At 48.9% G+C, this 17,567-nt stretch overlaps 1 protein-coding gene across 2 annotated transcripts in view; it reads right to left on the bottom strand.

Annotated features, from left to right (window-relative positions):
* TNR (tenascin R) overlaps window positions 1-17,567 on the bottom strand; it is a 51,856-nt gene that overhangs the window by 26,635 nt on the left and 7,654 nt on the right. Inside the window, exons 2-3 of one of the 2 annotated variants that reach the window (XM_052666156.1) lie at window positions 1,306-1,632; window positions 1,077-1,170 (exon numbers count right to left, since the gene is read on the bottom strand). In XM_052666156.1, the coding sequence (XP_052522116.1) occupies window positions 1,077-1,170; window positions 1,306-1,572 (361 nt within the window). In that variant the 5' untranslated portion in view covers window positions 1,573-1,632. Of the gene's footprint in view, window positions 1-1,076; window positions 1,633-17,567 lie in introns of both variants that reach the window. The other variant, XM_052666155.1, reaches the window with a different exon arrangement.

Below are 17,567 nucleotides of genomic sequence, written 5' to 3'. Positions count from 1 at the left end.
CTCTTTCCTTGGGGAAGTGCCTCAGGCTGTGGGGTCGGGATCCTGCTCTCATTTTAAGTGTGGTGAATTGAAAGCAGCTTGGTTAAAATGAATGAAATTACTCCAGTTCTACCTCATCATGCATCTGTGGTTTGAGTGAAGACTCCAACTACTGATAAATGTTTAATGGGACCAGCTACATATGTTGCAAGTAACCCAAATTGTTCCATCAGTGTTTCAAATGAATTCCTTAAAATCAGGTTTTTCCCATTGCTCTTCCCATTCCATTTTAACTGTGCAAACAGTCTTGTCTTTCAGTTATGTTTTCCAGTCTCTTTTATGCTCACAGCTGATTGGTACCACACTGGGGGCATCCCAGCAGGACTGAGCAAAGCCTGGAGCCACAAGGTGCCCTTCCAGACAGCACCCTTCAGGGGCTACCTGAGAGATCAGAGACCAGCTGTGTGCTAGCACCTCTGCTCTGCAGCCTCTAAACCTTTCACAACCCATGTTGTTATCATGTTATCTCGCTATCACAGAGGGACTGAGCTGTGCCTTTACTGGAGAAACCCTGATGGAGGCTTTGAGAGCTTCACCACTGTCTTAGTTTCAACTGAGACAAACTGTTTTCTTCAGAGTGCCTGGTATGATGCTGTTTTTTGTTTCTGGGTAATGTGGCTGATAACACACTGATGCTTACAGTTGCTGCTAAGCAGTGCTGTGCAGAGCCAAGGCCATTCTCAGCAAAGGGCCCAAGGAGCTGGGAGGGAACAGGTTGGGAAGCTCACCCTGCTCATCCCTTATCAGCCACAATTTTATTTTAATGGTTTTGTAGCTCTGTCTGATGGATACATTTATGGGGTTTCCACAACAAGTGGGCTTTGGGAGCTGAAGTTACCGAATCCCTCCCAGGGAATTCCCTGCCTTGGAGGCCCTAAGCTGGACTTTTCTGTAATGGCACAGCTATGACACCATGGCTGAACAGAGATTTTCCTTCATCATTACTCTGAGTGACATTACTAGCTCTGTATTTATTTCTCCTGCCTTTTGCTTGAGCCCTGTGTCCCCAACAAGAGCTAACAGCATCGCATTACTACCTGTGGCTGCATTTTCTTGGCAGCAATTGGAGTTGCATTGGTCCCGGAGAATGGAGACCTCCCTCTCCAGCATCTCAATCCTGCTCAGCAGCTCCTGCAGGGACGGGAGGGAGGTGGAGCACTTACAGGCTTGCTTGGGCAAGTTTATCCTGTGGGTGAAGGTGACCTGGCTCTCGCTGTCGGAGGTCTGCTCCGTGTACTCCGCCAGCCTGTCGTCTTCTGAACTCACCTCCTCAGCCGAAGACCTGAGCATGGAGGAGCAGCAGCTGTCCATGGGGACGTTGATGTTGTAAATGTGGTGGAAGACCATGGGCTGCTCTTTGATGGGTGGGCTGCAGTTGGCCAGGCCCCCCTCCTCATCCACTGCCGGCCTCTCGGCTGGCTCTGTTGTCACCTCCAGCCGGCACTCGAACGGCTTCAGGACAGCACCCAGCAGCAACAAGTTGAAGCTGATGAGCACGTTTCTCAGGACTGGGTTTTCACTGTCAGTCCCCATTTTCTTAGGAGGGACGTGAGCCTTCTAAGCCAACCTTGGTTGGCCAAGCGTGAGGAGGACCTATGGAGAGAGGAAAGAGAGCGTGATTAGTGTTAGACTTGACACTGCACTAAGGTCAGAGAGGTGAGTTGTCCAGAGAGATGTGGGCCAGTTTGACACACACGCAGTCCCACTGACCTTGGTAGAGCCCAAAGCATCTCCAAGATGGGCCCAGGGTTGGGAGAAGAAGATGGGCCTTCTCCAGAGTATGCATTCCCAGCATTTTGGCTCCAGCTCTCAAAGGATGACAGAAGCAGATTCTTATTCCTATAGTATTTTTGAAGGTAACAGTTGATTTGGTACTAACAAAGCCCCACGTGCTTCTGTTTCCATCAGAAATACCCCATATGGCTACTGCAATCAGTGCAACATCAGCACAGAGCATAGGGCGTAAGGGGTTAAATCGTGGGTGCCAGCAATGTGTGGGTGATGACAATGCATGGACGAAAATGCCACATCCCTACTTTTCTCTGGACCCCTCCACGAGCACAAATGGTGCTCCAGGAGCTGAGCCTGAGGTTGCTAAGCTTCCTCTAGTAGCTATAGGAACAGCAGCCTCAACTCAAAACACCGTTAAATTACAGCACACAGGCTTGAGCTCCTTTAGGTCTGCACAGACAAATCCCTTGTGATGAAGTGGCTTCACCTCCTACCCATGCTCTGGATTACAGGTTAAAGTTGCCTTGATTTGAAAATAAATAACTTCTCACTTCTATATCAATTGCAAGCCCCCAGGTACCAATCTGGGCTCCAAGGACACGATTATCTGCAGCCAAAAACCACCAGTGTCAGCTCACTTGTTCTGGGGATGAGTTTGGTTCCATTACTTTTGCTGGGACTACTGTCTGCTGACCAGTGATGGACATCAACAGGTTTGCCATGAGGAATCACTGCCCGACCCATCCCAGGATAGAGCTAGTGAGCAGGTGAGACTGGGACTGCAATTGCATTGCTCTCATCTTTTGGAGAGACCCAGTATAGATGGGGTTAGCCAAAGGGACTTTCACAGTATCTTTTTTTTTCCTAGGAGTGCCTTATGCCCTGGGAGAGGGATGGACAAAATCTGGTCCATTTGGGACAAGACAGCCAGTGTCCTCGTGCAGGGTCAGTCTCCTTCAGGTCATGAAGCTTGGGTTTTTGGAGATGGGAGAGAACAGTGGTGTGCTGCTTGGCTGTGATCTGACTCTACTGCTGTCTGCAAGGGCCATAATCTTGAGCAGCTCCCCTCTCTCACTGCTATCCCCCTGTTGTAATGCTCTTCTTTGAGGGACAATCATGCCTCTCCCTCTTTCCCAGCTTCTCAGTGAAAACATTTGTTTACTGGTTTTCTCTTACAATACCACGGTACTACAGGAAATACAGCTATTCAGCCGCCTCTCAGTCTTTGCAGGGTTATTATCCCATATTACTGCAGTGTTCCTCCTGCACATTTCTTCCTGGCTCTGTGCTCAATGCCTACCTCTCTTCTGAGAAGGCACATGGAGCTTTGCTAGGCTTTCTCTCTCTCTTTCTTTGTGATTTCAAGCAAAGCAAATATATGAAATTTCTCCAAGGTGGAGTGACCTCTGCACCTTTTCAGATGGGGGGTGGCATGTGGTATGGGATATGTTTGCAGCCAATAGTGGTTGCTTCCACCATTATAAGCACATGGTGAGTTTGCGGGTGTGTGATACAATCCACCTGCCAGTTCTTTCCATATTTATATTTCAGCCATCATCCTCCATACCAAATATGGAGGATGATGGAGGATCCACTTGGCTTGCTGGCCATCACGAAGGGTGGAAGATGAGGAAGAGACAGAAGCCATCTGACTCCTAATGTTGACTATGCTGCCACCTGGATGTTCCAGTGCTGGGGTTGTAGAACCAGTAGTCTGGTCTTAGTGGGCAGTGAAGCCAAGCAGCTGGGACCTCTTTCTATGGAAAGTGGCATTGACAAAGTAATTGGAAAAAGGACACAGCCTTTCACCCTAATGGTGATGGCACTCGTCAGCCGTGAGGGAAAGATATCCCTTCAAGGAAGACCTGATAATTAACTCAGGTAAATGGACCACCATGGAGAAAGGTATCTTGAGGTAACTAACTGTGGTAGAGATGATATATGGAATTAACCAACAACCCATGACCCAGCCTGGCTCAGTGGGGCTGCATGCAGTGCCTCCCAGCAGCCCCAGGTCTTCGTCTACCCCGGGCTCCTCCACAGCTCCTTGGTGGCCCTGGCTGACTCTTCTTGTCCCCAGCTGACAGATAGGCCAGGCGTAGGGGGAGGCAGGGGGACTAATTAGCACTTCCTGCCTTTGATTGACTCACTGGCATGCAAGGCTCAGCGTGAGCTCCTTGGCCTCTCTCCCTGCTTTTATTTTTTTGTGCGTGTTCAGTGGGGAAGGAATTGTGGCTGCAAGCCAGCAGCATGGAGCTGGGCCAGAGCTTCAAAGCAACATCATCACAGAGCAGCTTAGGTGGTAAGAATGAAATAAAGTCCTCCCCCAGATCTCCATCAGAGCAGGTGCCTATGGGGTGCTGCCCAGTCCTCATTTCTTGGATGACGAATGGTAGCATCACCACTCTGTCCACCCCACAGAGTGACTTTGGGCAGTGGAGATATGGCAGTGGGGTTGCTTCCCCATGGCACAGTGCTAAGGGATCTCTCTCTTTGTTTTCTTTTAGTATTATAAACAGGACCATGGATGCATTTTGGGGTTGCAGGTATTTCTGAAAGCTACCAAGGGAGAGAGGCTATATTAACAACAGGTTTGTGGGCGAATCTGGGGCCTGCCCAATGTGAATTAAAGTTCAAATTCAAGTTTGGCAGGCATCAAGTGCTTCAACTTTGGGGATATGTGAGATGATCAATCTGCTGCTGTTTATGTGCATGGGGCTCAATAAAAAGAGACAATCTGAAACTGAGAAAAACACTGGAGTGCTGTTTCCAGAAGCGGCAAAGCGCTCTGCCTCCCAGATGTCCTCCCTTCACCCAGGATTTGTGTCCTGGGGGCCTACAAAGGGAGGAAGTGAAAAGCCAAGATACACCCTGCAGTGCATCCACCTGAATTATAGATGTTTGTGGCCCTGAGCAGCATCTGCAGCCCTTTGTTTATTGCCTGTAAATATGGCCTTGACAAGCCCAAACCATGCAATGGATGTGGGTACGGCACAGCTGCAAAACCACTTGGTTTTGGGGAGCATCTTGCTGGAGATGATTTCAGGCTTAAAAAACCCAACAGCATCCCTGTGCAAAAACAGACTGAACATGTCAGGTGCCTTCAGGACCCGTTGGCTCTTGTGACATGGGTACCTGTAGAGCGAGTGCTTTTTCCCCGCTGACTAATTGCATGATTAAGGATGAAATACTCTTCTGCTTTAAACAGCAGTTCCCTAACTATACATGGAGGAAGAAATCTATAGTTCCCCAAGCTGCCTGTAAATTCGGCAGGCTTAATAATTCATGTATGCCTTTGTGATCGCAGCCTACATTATATCTTTCTTTCATTACACGCTTCTTTATTGAATTTTTGCGGCATATATCAGTAGCCTCTATACGTTCCCATGGGAAAGGTTGAGAACAAAGTTTCAAGATGAGCTCTTTTCCTTGATATGTGGACAGATGGAGCCTGAATCTGACCCGTGTGACTCCACAGCATCCTCAGGTGATGCTTGACATGGTGACTTGCAGTGCTGTATGCACTGCTCCACTCTCTGCTCTGCAGACCCTTTTCCCCCAGAAATGCCCAAGTTTATGAAGAAAGAGGTTCTGGCAATCCCATCTGTAGTGTCACAGCCACCTGCTCTACCTCTCACCTCCGCATGCAGCTCTTCCAGCCCTAGAACTGTACTGGTGATGCTCTGAAGCCATAAAGGAGGAATTAACCATAATTGCAGAGCACTGTGGGGCACAAACAGCCTCTAAATCCTCTCCAATTACGTAGTAGCACTTAATCTATAAGGAAACTGTAGTTTAAGAGCAAAAATAAATATGAGGTTATTTTTATCTTCAGCATGGGCACTGGTCACTAATTTTGGAGGGTGATGGAGGACCCGCATGGTAGGGGCTGTTGGAGGGGGCTGTGTCCCACAGGGATATATTGTGAACTACTGCTAGGTCCAACTATACCAACAGGCTTTTAGCTGTTCCCGTACCCATGCTAACCCAGCTCTGCTTTTCCTTCAGTACTCTGCTTTTTTGCCCATCCTAAATGGACTTCAAGTGCAAATGACTATGAGATTGTTTTCTAATTACGGCTACGTTTAGCACCTGCATGGCAGGAGCTGGGTGTGGGCTGTGGGGACCTGATGAAGCATCACTTAAACGGGCAGTTTCTGTTCTGCTCTTTCCCTCTCCATCAATCGTGGCTTTTCCCACTCCTGTTCCTGGCATTCCTCCCTTTGTCCATCCTTGCACAGGACTCATGGACGTAAGGTGCAGGATCACGTGGGCATCTTCCAGCAAGGAGAAAATCCATCCCGAGGGCCCAGATCTCTAGCGAATTCACCCCACCTGAACAGCACTGGTTTTGGGTCCCTCTCAGCCACGTGCATGGGTTTTATTTTTCCCTGTTTGCTCTCAGCACACAGCTCCAGGAAAGGCAGCAAAACCTCGTGCTCGTGTATCTGCTGCTTGCTGTCATGTTTCATTAGTGCGTGAGCCGTCCTGCTCCTCCTCAGAGCTGTGTGCATAGCTGCAGTGGATGCGAATTACCCAGCCTGGGATGCTCCCATCCCAGCTCCTCCAAAGCACTGCCAACCGCTGCCCCTGCCTGGGTAACGATGCAAATTAATGTGCGCAACACATCCACATGTGCATCCAGAAGCCGGATGCGTGTCCAGAAGGCACTGCTTGGGCACAATGCATCCCCTCTGCAGAGCCCAGTGTTTTAGAAGGGCAATGAGATGCTCACCCCCAGACCTACTGCAGGGCTTGGGCTGGTTTCTACCATTGAGAAGACAACCGGAGCAGGGAAATGAATCGTGGACCTGCTGCAGAGACTTCATTTGATAAATAATGTATATAGAGTTTGCAGTAATAACCACTTTTTTTTTCCGAGCCAGCCAGCCAGGCTGGTTTTGACACATCCTGGATGTACTGTCAGATAGGTTAATCTGTTTTATTTATTTATTTTTTTTCTGCCTCAGATGAGCTGCATGCATGTGTACAGAGAGGAGGTGGCAGCCCTGGCTTTGCACTGGGATGCTCGTGGCTGCCCCAGATCCAGGGCTGCTTTCCTATTCCTTGGCCTCAAGCAGGCCCCCATTCCCTGCTGTATACCCAGATGGGCTCCCTGTTTCTTTCCTGACACTGCCTCGAGAGAGAGTGGGAAATCCACCTATCTACATCCCCCTGAAGGAACAAGAAACAATCCCAGTGCTTTGCCCTGCAGGGAAAACCAAGATGCTTGGGAAACAGCAGTGCCTCAGTGTGGGCTGGCACTGAGGACCCAAGCCAGGCTGGGTTTTTATTGCCCTATAATAAGCAAGTACCTCGTTAAGGAGTGGATATAAATGCATAATGTAATTTTGCTGAGCTTGGAGCTGGTGCAGGGCATGGGAGCTTGGAAGCATGCCTGCCGGTCTGTCAGGTTTTGTGGGATCCAGCTTAATACTGCTCACTGAAATTCTCCCCCTAGCACCATGAGAGCTGGGTTGGACTGTTTACAAGCCTGCACTTAAAATCAATTTTAAGGTTATACTTTGGTTGTGTGGCAGTGATGTGCCATATGCCTTGCTGGCTCAGTTCCCTCCTCTCCCTCAGTACCCAGCACCCACACGCACATATGTGCAGTTGCCCTTTCCTGCTCAGAGAAGGCTAGTTCAGCACCTCTTGTTTCTCTGAATTTGTGAGTCTTATCATTTCAAAGCCCAAATTAGCCACAGCCATCTGAAGCACACTTTCTTGCTGCCCTCCTCCCCTTTTGTTCCAGTGGATGGATAAATAGTGGTAAGTGATGCATTGTGATCTTCTGTGCAGGGCTTGCTGACCTGAGCAATGAGATCTCTTGGACAGCAATTACAGCACTGTGGGAAGAGCCAAAAGTATGCACGGAGCTGGAGCACAGAGGTGTGAAAGGCAGGGATTTTTGGTTGCAGGAACTTGGGAGCAAACAGCCCCTGATGCCAGCTGGGAGCAGAACATCTGGTCAGATTCAGCAAACCCAACCTACTCATTGATATGGCCTGCTGCTCTCCTGTCTTATTACACACAGCAAACAGGACAGAGGTCAGGGCAGGAGAGATGCTGTGGTGGATGGCTGCATTCAGGAGCTCCCCAGCTTCCATCAAAGCCCAAATATCCACAAAAAGCTACTGGTTGCCAAAGCCCCCAAGGGGCTGGCAGGCAGCACTGTGCTGCTGGGGGCAGCCCTCTGAGCCTGCAAAAAACCTGCAGGAAAACAGGACCCAAAGATTCATTTGCAACCTCCTGGTCACTGCGATGGCGACGGGATGGCTTTGTCCTCCATGGAGCTCAGGGACAGCTTGGGGCTGAGAACATGGCTTTAGTTTGTTATATTTTAAGTCCCAGTTCTGATGGTGTCATGTTAGAGCTTCTGCACACCCAAATGCTGACTCTGCCTGGGCTGGCATCCAGGCCTGTTGCTCTCTCCTGCTCTTCTCTCTGCCAAGGAAGAAGACATCTCGGGGCCATCAGCAGCAACTTTTTGTTCCCACCAGTGGAATACCAGCTCCATCCCCCAAAGACATGACAAAATGAGGACCAAACACATGCCTAGCTGTGCAACATGAGCCGAGGGATGCTCAGCCCTTTGCAGGGGCTGAGCAAACCTCCTCTGAGCCTGAAAGAGCCTATTTCTAATGTTGACAAGGTCAGCAACAAATCAGCATGAAGGCAGCAGCATCACGGATGCCTTAGGCAGTATCATTCCCAAAGGTGAGAAGAGCACTGGGGCTGGCAGCAGCCTGTGCCTGTAGGAGATTTTTGGATTCCCAATTTTTGAATGGAAGCTGATAAATTTTCTCCACTGCTTATCCACGGTCACGGCCTGGAACCACGAAAACCCCTGTGCTGTTTCACCTAACAAACCCTGGGCTGAAACCTTGAGGTACAGCCCAAAGCTGGCTCCCAGCCGCACCTGGAGCCTCCAAGTTGAGCTGTGGGGCTACAACGTACCCCAAAGTCACTCCCAACCAAACAACCATGGATGCCAGAAGTGGAGAGTCTGACGTATGAATCCCTGCGAGACTTACACTAAGAAGTTAAAAAACAAAAACAGCAAAACACCATAAAACTTTAGGAAAATGTAACTTCAGTTGCATTTTTTTGCTTTTTTTGCCCCCTTGAAAGCAATAAAGAGCTTAATAGAAAATGACTTTCTGTGGATCGCACTATGAAATTGAGAGAGTTATTCACCCTGCCATAAAAAAATGTAATTGGCTAGTTAAAACCATTCTTAGAAGGAGTATCCTAAGCTGTTAAATCCTACAAGTTGCAGGGCAACGCTGCTAGCTGCACTGCTAACACATCTTGCAAGACCTGCTGTATGGGAACTGCTGAATCATGGCCTGAACCTCTGATTGACCACTTGAGGAGAGCAATGAGTCAGCCCTGGGAGCACAGGTGAGGGCAATTCATCTGTGTACCAGGTGGAAGCCTGGCTCCACCTCTCCCAGACTCATGTAAGAGCTGACTACAGTGGGGAAGGATCTGTTTTGGAGATCACTCTTTTTGGAGTCTTCTCAATAAGCCCAGGACAGGGGTAAGATTTCTATCTATTCTTCTTTAGCGTGATAATCTGTTTAGCCTAACTTTCTTGTATGTTTCTTAATTATAACATCTGTATATTCGTTGATTATACTCCATATACTGATTGATTATACTCCTGCCCACAGGGCACTGTTTCTCAGGAACCTGAAGCACGTTTGCTGATACGTGGGCATTGACAACAGCCAAGATAACACCAGTAACGTATCTTGCATGCTGGGGAGTTGATCTCATTCAGTTATTTTATTCTCTTATTCTCTTATTCTCTCTCTGGTAATTCCAAGAACTTCCTGAGCTTGTGCCCAGATGCTGATACCTAAGTGAAAGGAGGGGTCAGCCCTCACCCCATGGAATTGCCCTTAATTTGGATGTTGCATTTTGCTTCTTCATTTCTTTTTTTTAATTATTTTCATCCATTGAGCAGCTCTGTTCCACACTGACCAGCAGACATTCTGAACTCTCTGCAAGGAGCTCTGAGCATCCTGGCCAGTCCCATGCTGGAGACATGAGACATCCTAATTCCTCTATTCAAGCAGAAGCAGCACCTCAGGGGTGAGAGCTGGCTGCTGTAGCTCCTCTCTAAGGCACTATTTCTCTCCTTGATTTTCACTACATGACACTGCTCACAATTCATCATTATTTACCAAGATTGGAGCCTCTGATGATGACACCAATGGGAGTTTTTCACCAACTTCCCAGGGCAGCCACAACTGGTTGGCCATTAAGGGATCCATGTGCAAGTCAGCCCTGGAGCCAGACCAACTTTCTCTTCCAATTTCCCCTCCTTTTCTTCACCCTCACTGCCTATTTTCCCTTTGGGAGACCTGTTGTAGTTCAGTGTTTCTTTTTCTTTTTTTACTTTTTTCCCCTTTGTTTTTTGTTACTGTACACAGCGGAGTTTGATCTGGCAACCAGCCAGGGGACCTGCAATTACTTTGTCCTTTGGTGTGCTGGGTTAATTTGACTTCAAGTTTTTCTATTGAGAAGCTGATAAAGACCAAAGCAAAAAAAAAAAAAAAAAAAAAAAAAAAAAAAAGCCACATCTGTAAGTGGAAGCAAACTTTTAGGTTATCTCAGAGGCAATCTCCTTAGTTCTTTTCTTTCTAGCTCTTCACCTTGACTTTTCTTTAGTTGTTAGCTCTTTCATTTCCTTCACAGGTGCTTGAGGCATTTAAAGGATGCTTCTCCCTTTCCCAGGCAGATGCCACTTTCAACTCACCAAACTGTACCCCTTAAAAGCAGAAGCAGAACTACAAAGGTTATAGCATTGTAGTCATGCTGGCTTGCTGATAAAGGGAGGAGGCACTGCCTAGAAAATACCAGCAAATGGCAAGAAAGAATGGGACTTTCTTCTAAAGTTTAGCAAGGAATTGGGAGCTTGGATGTGTACCAGCCCTCAAGAGAGTCAGCATGGGGAGGTAGGTGGGTAAAGGGGACTTTTCAAACCCTGGGTCTATCATTACCTGTTGGTAATAGAACCTTCAAATCCACCAACACCTCAGGGGAAAGTGATACAGCAGCATGGAGTTGTTCTATTCTTGGGGTGTATGAGGATAACATCTCATTTCCAATGATTTGGGAAGAGCTACTGGAGAAGCTGCTACTCTGGCTTTGATTTGGGCTAATAGACAAGAACTGCTTGGGGGGGGAAAAAAAAAAGTAGGACGTAATTTCAGGAAATAAATCACAAAATAATGGAGTGCACAGTGCCAAGAGAAGGGGAGCGAGAACAGCAGAATGAGGATAATGGTCTGCAAAAAATCTCTGGGAACTGGTAGGTGACATCTCTAGGGAAGATAATCTGAGGGATGAAGAGAGCAGGGAAGCTGGCAATTACCTAAAACGACTGCATTAGAAGCACCTAAACAAGCCATCTCGATGCAGAGGGACAAGAGGAAGGTGGCTGAGAGACCTGATGGATATGAGGCCCTAAAGGAGTTGCAGAGAAAGGGAAATGAAAACAGGGACCTAGCGATGAGGAGAGCAGATGCACAGATACAAGCAGAACACACTCCAATAGGCCATCAGTTTAATGGCTGTGGAAAACTACTTTCTAAGTGCATGGGAAGGAGAACGAGAGCTAAGGAGAGCCCAAGCTCTTTGCTTCTTGAATGGAGGACAGCCAAGAGTTGCAGTGCAGGAGCCCTGTGTGGATTGAGCTTCAGCCCTCCCTCCCATCCAGCTCATTAGGACAGGCTTCAAACCAGCCTGGAGGAGAACATCCTCCAGGGCATTTAGAGTCAAGTGTGCTCATGGCAGCAGGGCATGCCCCGAGCTGCCTTCACAGAGCTAACCCAACCTCTGGGGCGTGCAGGGTTTCTCCAAGTCCTGCAGGAGCATAGTGGTCTGGGAGCATCGTGGTGGGGCTGCACAAGAAATCGCCTGCAGGAACTCAAAAATGGCCATTAATGTGACTGAAGGAAGGGCTGGGGACCTTGTGCTGAGCTTCAGGAGGAGGTGAGTGAATTAGATGCTCTGCCTCATTCCCTGCAGTTGTGCAAGCATCACTGCAAGCCGATGAGCTCACTCATGTGTCTGTCCCAGCCAGTCACTGCCACACAGTGCAGCCCACAGGGCCCATCCCTGCCCAGCAGCCACTGGCTCATCCCAGTTGCTGTCATCTCGGCTGCAGGCGCTCCTCATCTTCATCCCTGCCATGGGCTGCCCCCCATCCCTGTCTCTTGGGTTCAGAAACCTGAAGAAAACCTCAGGGTTTGCTCAGGGCTTGTTTTCCATCTCTTCTGCCCTTTTCCTCATACTACAGCACAGCATCCCCGCTGCCCATCACCTCTGCGCTGTGTCCCCAGGGACCACAGTTCTGCCGTGCTCTTTGCATGTCTGTGTTTGTCTTAGTGGTTGACCCCTTCGGTTGATATTAGCCTCCCGGTCACCTCCACCACTGCCTGTCACAGCCAATTAGAAATATAGTCATCTCTGCATCATGGTCCTCGTTAAACCAACCATCCCTTCTACCTGCTGCAGTCGTCACCTCATTATAACTCCATTACCTTTAACAACAACTCCATTACCATCCATTATCTTTCTTATCATCTCCTTTACAAGGCTGTTATCTGCACCTCCTCCTCTCCAGCTATCCCCTCCTCAATTACGATACCATTATCTTTATTACCTCCCCATTAGAGTCATAATTATTCCCATTACAATTCCAAGATCTGTGCCTCCATCCAGACACCCCGTGGTCTCCAGCAGCCCCATTACCACCACCAGCACTGCTCCTCGTTGCCTCCCTTAGGTAGCATTGTAACAGCCTCCCTCCCTGTATTCCTACTCATCCCCATGCCGACAGCCGTCTTTTAATTATTTTTCACTACAGTTTTATTGTGTTTTGCTGTTATTGCTTCCTCCACCAGCCATTCTGCTAGAGTGCTGCGATTGGAATCGGTACCTGGGTGGGAGCTGGTGCTCAGGTCTGTGGTGTTACAGCACTACACTGACTAGCACTGGCCCTGAGTGGGTATCTTCACCCCATCCTCCATCATAATTCCAGCATTTCCACATCTGCTGTAGCCTAATTACTGGCATTTTCTTTCCACTAGCCTCCCGCTCATCCCCATTGCAGCTTCCTGCTGGGCAAGGCCTCTGCTCCAGCCACCAGAGCTCCTCTCCTCCTGCCTAGGCAGAGCAGCATCCCCAACCCTCTCTGATTTCCCATACCTACAGCTTGCAGCAGCTCCAGGCACAGCTTAATCTCTTCATTAATCCCATTACTGTAGGGGAAGAAGTGTTTCGCTTGCAGAAGTACCGACTTTCCCAACTTTCCCAGATTCCTCTGGTGCAGCCTTGAGCACTGCATCCCATTGGTGCTCCTCTCCGTATGGCTGCTGTACTTTGGGTGCTGCAAAAGCCATTTGCCTGTGACCACAGCACCTTCCCCAAACCACCCCATTCACTCAGAAATGATGTTGGAAGGCTCTTCCATCAGCCCTGATAGGCGTGTTTCTTGCTTGGCATCAGCACCATACCTGTGGTTTTTGGGGTCTGGCAATGCTGTATCTCTCTGAATCTCATGGGAATGGTTAAGAGTAGAGCAGAGTTTCTTAGGAAGTCTGTGTGACTTATCCAGAGTGACCAAAGCATCATAACACAGCTCTTTGCTTCATCCCAGCCCTTACTCCGTGTGTAGGAGCACAGAACATTGCCAGCTAAACCTGTGAGCACCTAAACCTGGCACTGGGGAAGGTGCTAGGAGGCACTTCTCCATCCTTGGGGCATCATCTGGGAAGATGGGACTGTATGGGGGAACGGGAGGAGCTGTGCAGGGAAAGGGCTCCATTCTGAGAGTGCTGAGCTGGAGTGCTCTGCTCTGCCTGTCAGCAGAGGAGTACATGGAATCAGAGCAGTTACAAAGAGTCACAAAATCACCAGAGGGTGGGGAGACTGCCTCACTGGAGAGATGCAGAGAGCTGAACCTGCTCGGTCCATCAGGAAGATGGAGAGGTAGCTTCATTTGTTCCCATAAGAACTGTCAAGGCAGGGAAACACTAAAGAAGGTGCTAAAGAGCTCCTGAGCACTGGGAGGAGAGCAGAGCAAGGTGGCAGGGAGCAAAAGCAGCAGGGCTGGGGATGCGAGGATGCCCACTCTGTGTGCGGGCGGTGCTCGGTGGAGCTGATGGACCCACCCCGCTGGGATCGCGGGCGCTGGGAAGGGCCGGCGGGTAATTAAGGCTGCGGTGCGAACCGCGATTTCGATCGGGTTGGAATACCCTGGGGTTATTTCCCACGATCGATGCGAGTCATAAATAATGCATCTGCGGTGAGGGGGGGTGTATGTGTGTGTGTGGGGTGGAATGCTGCCTTTCTTTATCAGATGCAGAGCTCTGAGTGGATCGGCAGCGCTGGGAGGGAGCACGGCTCAGAGCAAAGGGTGAAAAAGGGGAATAAACACATGGAAGAGGTTTGGCTAATTCCAGCTCTGCCGAAGCAGACCAAAGGGAGATGGTGCAGCTACTATTTCTAGATTCTGATAGGGTGGATATAATAGAGGGTGGAAGGGGATTTGGAAGTCAGAGGGAAGGATTTGGATGGATGGGGCAGCACTAAGTTCCCTGGCTTTCAGCTTCCATCTGGAGCTTCAGGTTGCCTCTCACCAAGCATCAGTCAGGCTTGCCCAGGGGATCTGCCTGACTGTCACCATGGTCAGGTAATCCTTTACCAGGAGACTCTTCAGCCAGTCCAATTCATAACTCAGGGTCTTAGCCCACATGGCCCCATTTTCCATCTCCTGCTCTGAGTTTGCTGCCAACCCATCATCACAGAATGGGCAGGGTTGGAAGGGGCCTCAAGGATCATGAATCTCCAACCTTCCTGCCATATGCAGGGCTACCAACCTCCCCATTTAATAATCAACCCTCCAAGTACTCTGGGAGCAAAAACTGGGATCTGGCTCATCTTGGTGCAATCATGGCCCTTTACCAAGAGAGTGGTGAGGTGCTGGAACAGCTGCCCAGTGGATACCCTATCCATCCCTGGAGGTGTTCAAGGCCAGGTTGGATGGGACCCTGGAAAGCCTGAGCTGGTGTTAAACGTGGAGGTTGGTGGCCCTGCCTATGGCAGGGGGTTGGAAATTTGTGATCCTTGAGGTCCCTTCCAACCCTGCCGATTCTGTGATTCTATGGTGCCTTTCCCTGCCTTTCTATTTCCAAAAATCAGAGATCTAGAGCTGGTCTGATGGGGACAGGGCTTTCCAGTCCCCTGGGCTGCAGCCCAGATGGTCTGTGCAGATTATTGCAGCCTCCAGGGCCACCAATCCCAAGCAGTTTGGCAGGGCTGAATTCCCTCCAAATGACAAAAATAAATAAAATCTCTCTGCATTAAATGCCAGGAAGACCATGAAAGAGCTGTGTACACAATGAAAACAAATACATGGTTAAATAACCTCTCCAACAGTATTTCTCTAAAATGCCTCTCTAAATAACGCAAAGTGAAAGGCTTGCTCAGCAGTGATTAACTTCAGTTCAGGAAGATGGTCTGTATCAAATCGTTACCGTCAGCTGATTAAAAATGAATTAAACCTAACAGAAAACAACTCCCAAAACATCATCTCGTCTTTCAAATGCAATTCCCAAATACAAATAATTGCAGACCCTACCGAAGGAGGTACCAGGAGAGCCCAAGGATGAAGTTGCTGATGGGACCAAGGATAGGGGTTGTAGGGGCAAAGGGGATGCTGGTAAGATTGAAGGAAAGTAACTCAACCTGGAGACTGTGCTGCCTTGAGGGGACATTTATTTCCAAGCTGTTGGTTTTGAAAAATAAAATAAATGAAACAAAGGGAAGGACTGCAGCTAATTTAGCATCATTTGTCTGCTTGGCATCTGGTAAAGGTCTGAAGGATCAGGAAGGACAAGCAGGTGGGAGAGACACACGCTTGTGCCAGGCTTTGGCATGGGTTCTAATTCCTGCCAATCAAGTTTAGCCAGCTTTTAATTGCCATGCTCCATGTGAGTCCACTAAATGGCAACGCTTCAAATATCGCTTCTCAAGGCAGATTTTCTTTTTAAGTAGTTCCAGTTTTCTTAATTTTTTTTCATCAGCAATTTCAAATTGGTTGTCTCATCATTGCCCCCCTTATTTGGAGTGACCAAGAGGCATCCCTCCTGGGGGCTGTGCCAGGGGAGGATTAGGTTGGACAGCAGGAAGAATTTCTTCATGGGGAGGATGGCCAAGCATTGGATCGGGTGGTGGAGTCCCCATCCCTGGATGGGAACATGGGTTAGTATGGTGGGTCTTGGTAGGACAGGCTGATGGTTGGACCTGGTGATCCTGAAGGTCTTTTCCATTACCTAAGATAGAGAGAAAAAGGAAGAACACTCCCACGTTTTTGGAGGGGATGCATCCTGCAGCAATACTGTGCTGGTGACCCAGCTGAGGTGTCCACACATCTCCCATGTGAGCTCAGTGGAGGGTATGGGTCTTGAGGTAAGGCTGGGAGCCTGCTGGCAGAATTTCTGCTTCTTGGACACTGATCTGCACTGTTATAAAGCAGAGCCTCATTACCAAATCTAATTATAAAGGGGAGTAAATCACCTGGAATTTTTTTTTTTTTTTTTTTCTGGTGCTATTGGAGAGTGCTTTTGGAGATATCATAAAAAAGGATAATTGACAATCAAAGGGAGCCCGTCATTCTGACACATTAATAACAGCCTATTTTAAGCCACCAAGAACACGACTCAGCAGGTTGGGAAGTTGTAAAGCCATCACACAGTGCTCTGCCTCTCTCCCCATATGTGCCCCCTGAAAGCAGCAGAAAACCCAAATAGTAGTGCTAACAGCAGCACATATGTATGCATATGTATGCACACCCAGTTCTTCCCAGCATATGGATATCTATATGCTGGCACAGGGTTTGGGGTTTGCCAATGGTGTCATTCCATGGCACATCCCTGCTGGGTGTCACTGCTCTTGGCCTACACAAGCATTCCTGCTGAGGGTCTCACTGCATCCTCTGCTTCTCTTCCCACCAGCAAAGGAAGCCTGTGCCCAGTCCTTCCTGTCTGGGGACAACAGGGACCCTATCCCCATCCTCTGTGTAATACTCCTGGTAATGCTCTCATCTTACCACTTCCATGCACTGTTTATCCTGCACCCTTTATTCCCCACCAATCCTCCCTCACCAGTCCCTTGTGCTCTGGGTTGAAGCCTATTTATACTCTTAACCTTTGTCTCTCTTTCCTCTGCCTCTTCAATCTGCCCATCAATCTTGCCTGCAGCCTCCATCACACCCAGCTCCACATCACCACCACCACGCTCTCCATCAGAGCTGTGCGCATTTCCCCATGGGGCAGATTGTGGTAGGAGATGAAGGCACAGGGCCTCAGCACCCCATAGGGGATGGGCATTGCCCAATTTTCTTCATCCCTGTTCCTGGAACCTTGGCTGTGACATTTTTGGGTGCTTTCCCTGGGGCCTGGGCCCCTTCCAGCCACATAAAGTGAACACAGCCAAAAAAAACCACACGTGTGCACTGAGCAAACCCAACCACGGGCTGCTCAGCCAAGTCTGGGCACTCAATTTTCCCCAGGCTCCCCCACATCCTATCCCATGAAAAGGTCTTTTTCAGTAGAGCATTACCAATAAACAAGAGGTTCCTGCGATGGAGACACGGTACTAGGGAGGATAACAGCAGTGGGTACAGATCCCACAGTGCTCCCATTCCTCATGTTTGGGACAGGAGCTGAAGTGTTTAAGAAAACAGCTGCAGAACTGATGGGAGGGGAGAAAGCGAA

The sequence above is a fragment of the Tympanuchus pallidicinctus genome, unplaced genomic scaffold (genome assembly GCF_026119805.1).
Source record: "Tympanuchus pallidicinctus isolate F22 unplaced genomic scaffold, pur_lepc_1.0 scaffold7, whole genome shotgun sequence".
Classification (NCBI taxonomy): domain Eukaryota; kingdom Metazoa; phylum Chordata; class Aves; order Galliformes; family Phasianidae; genus Tympanuchus; species Tympanuchus pallidicinctus.
This window is presented reverse-complemented; position numbering and strand designations above follow the sequence as displayed.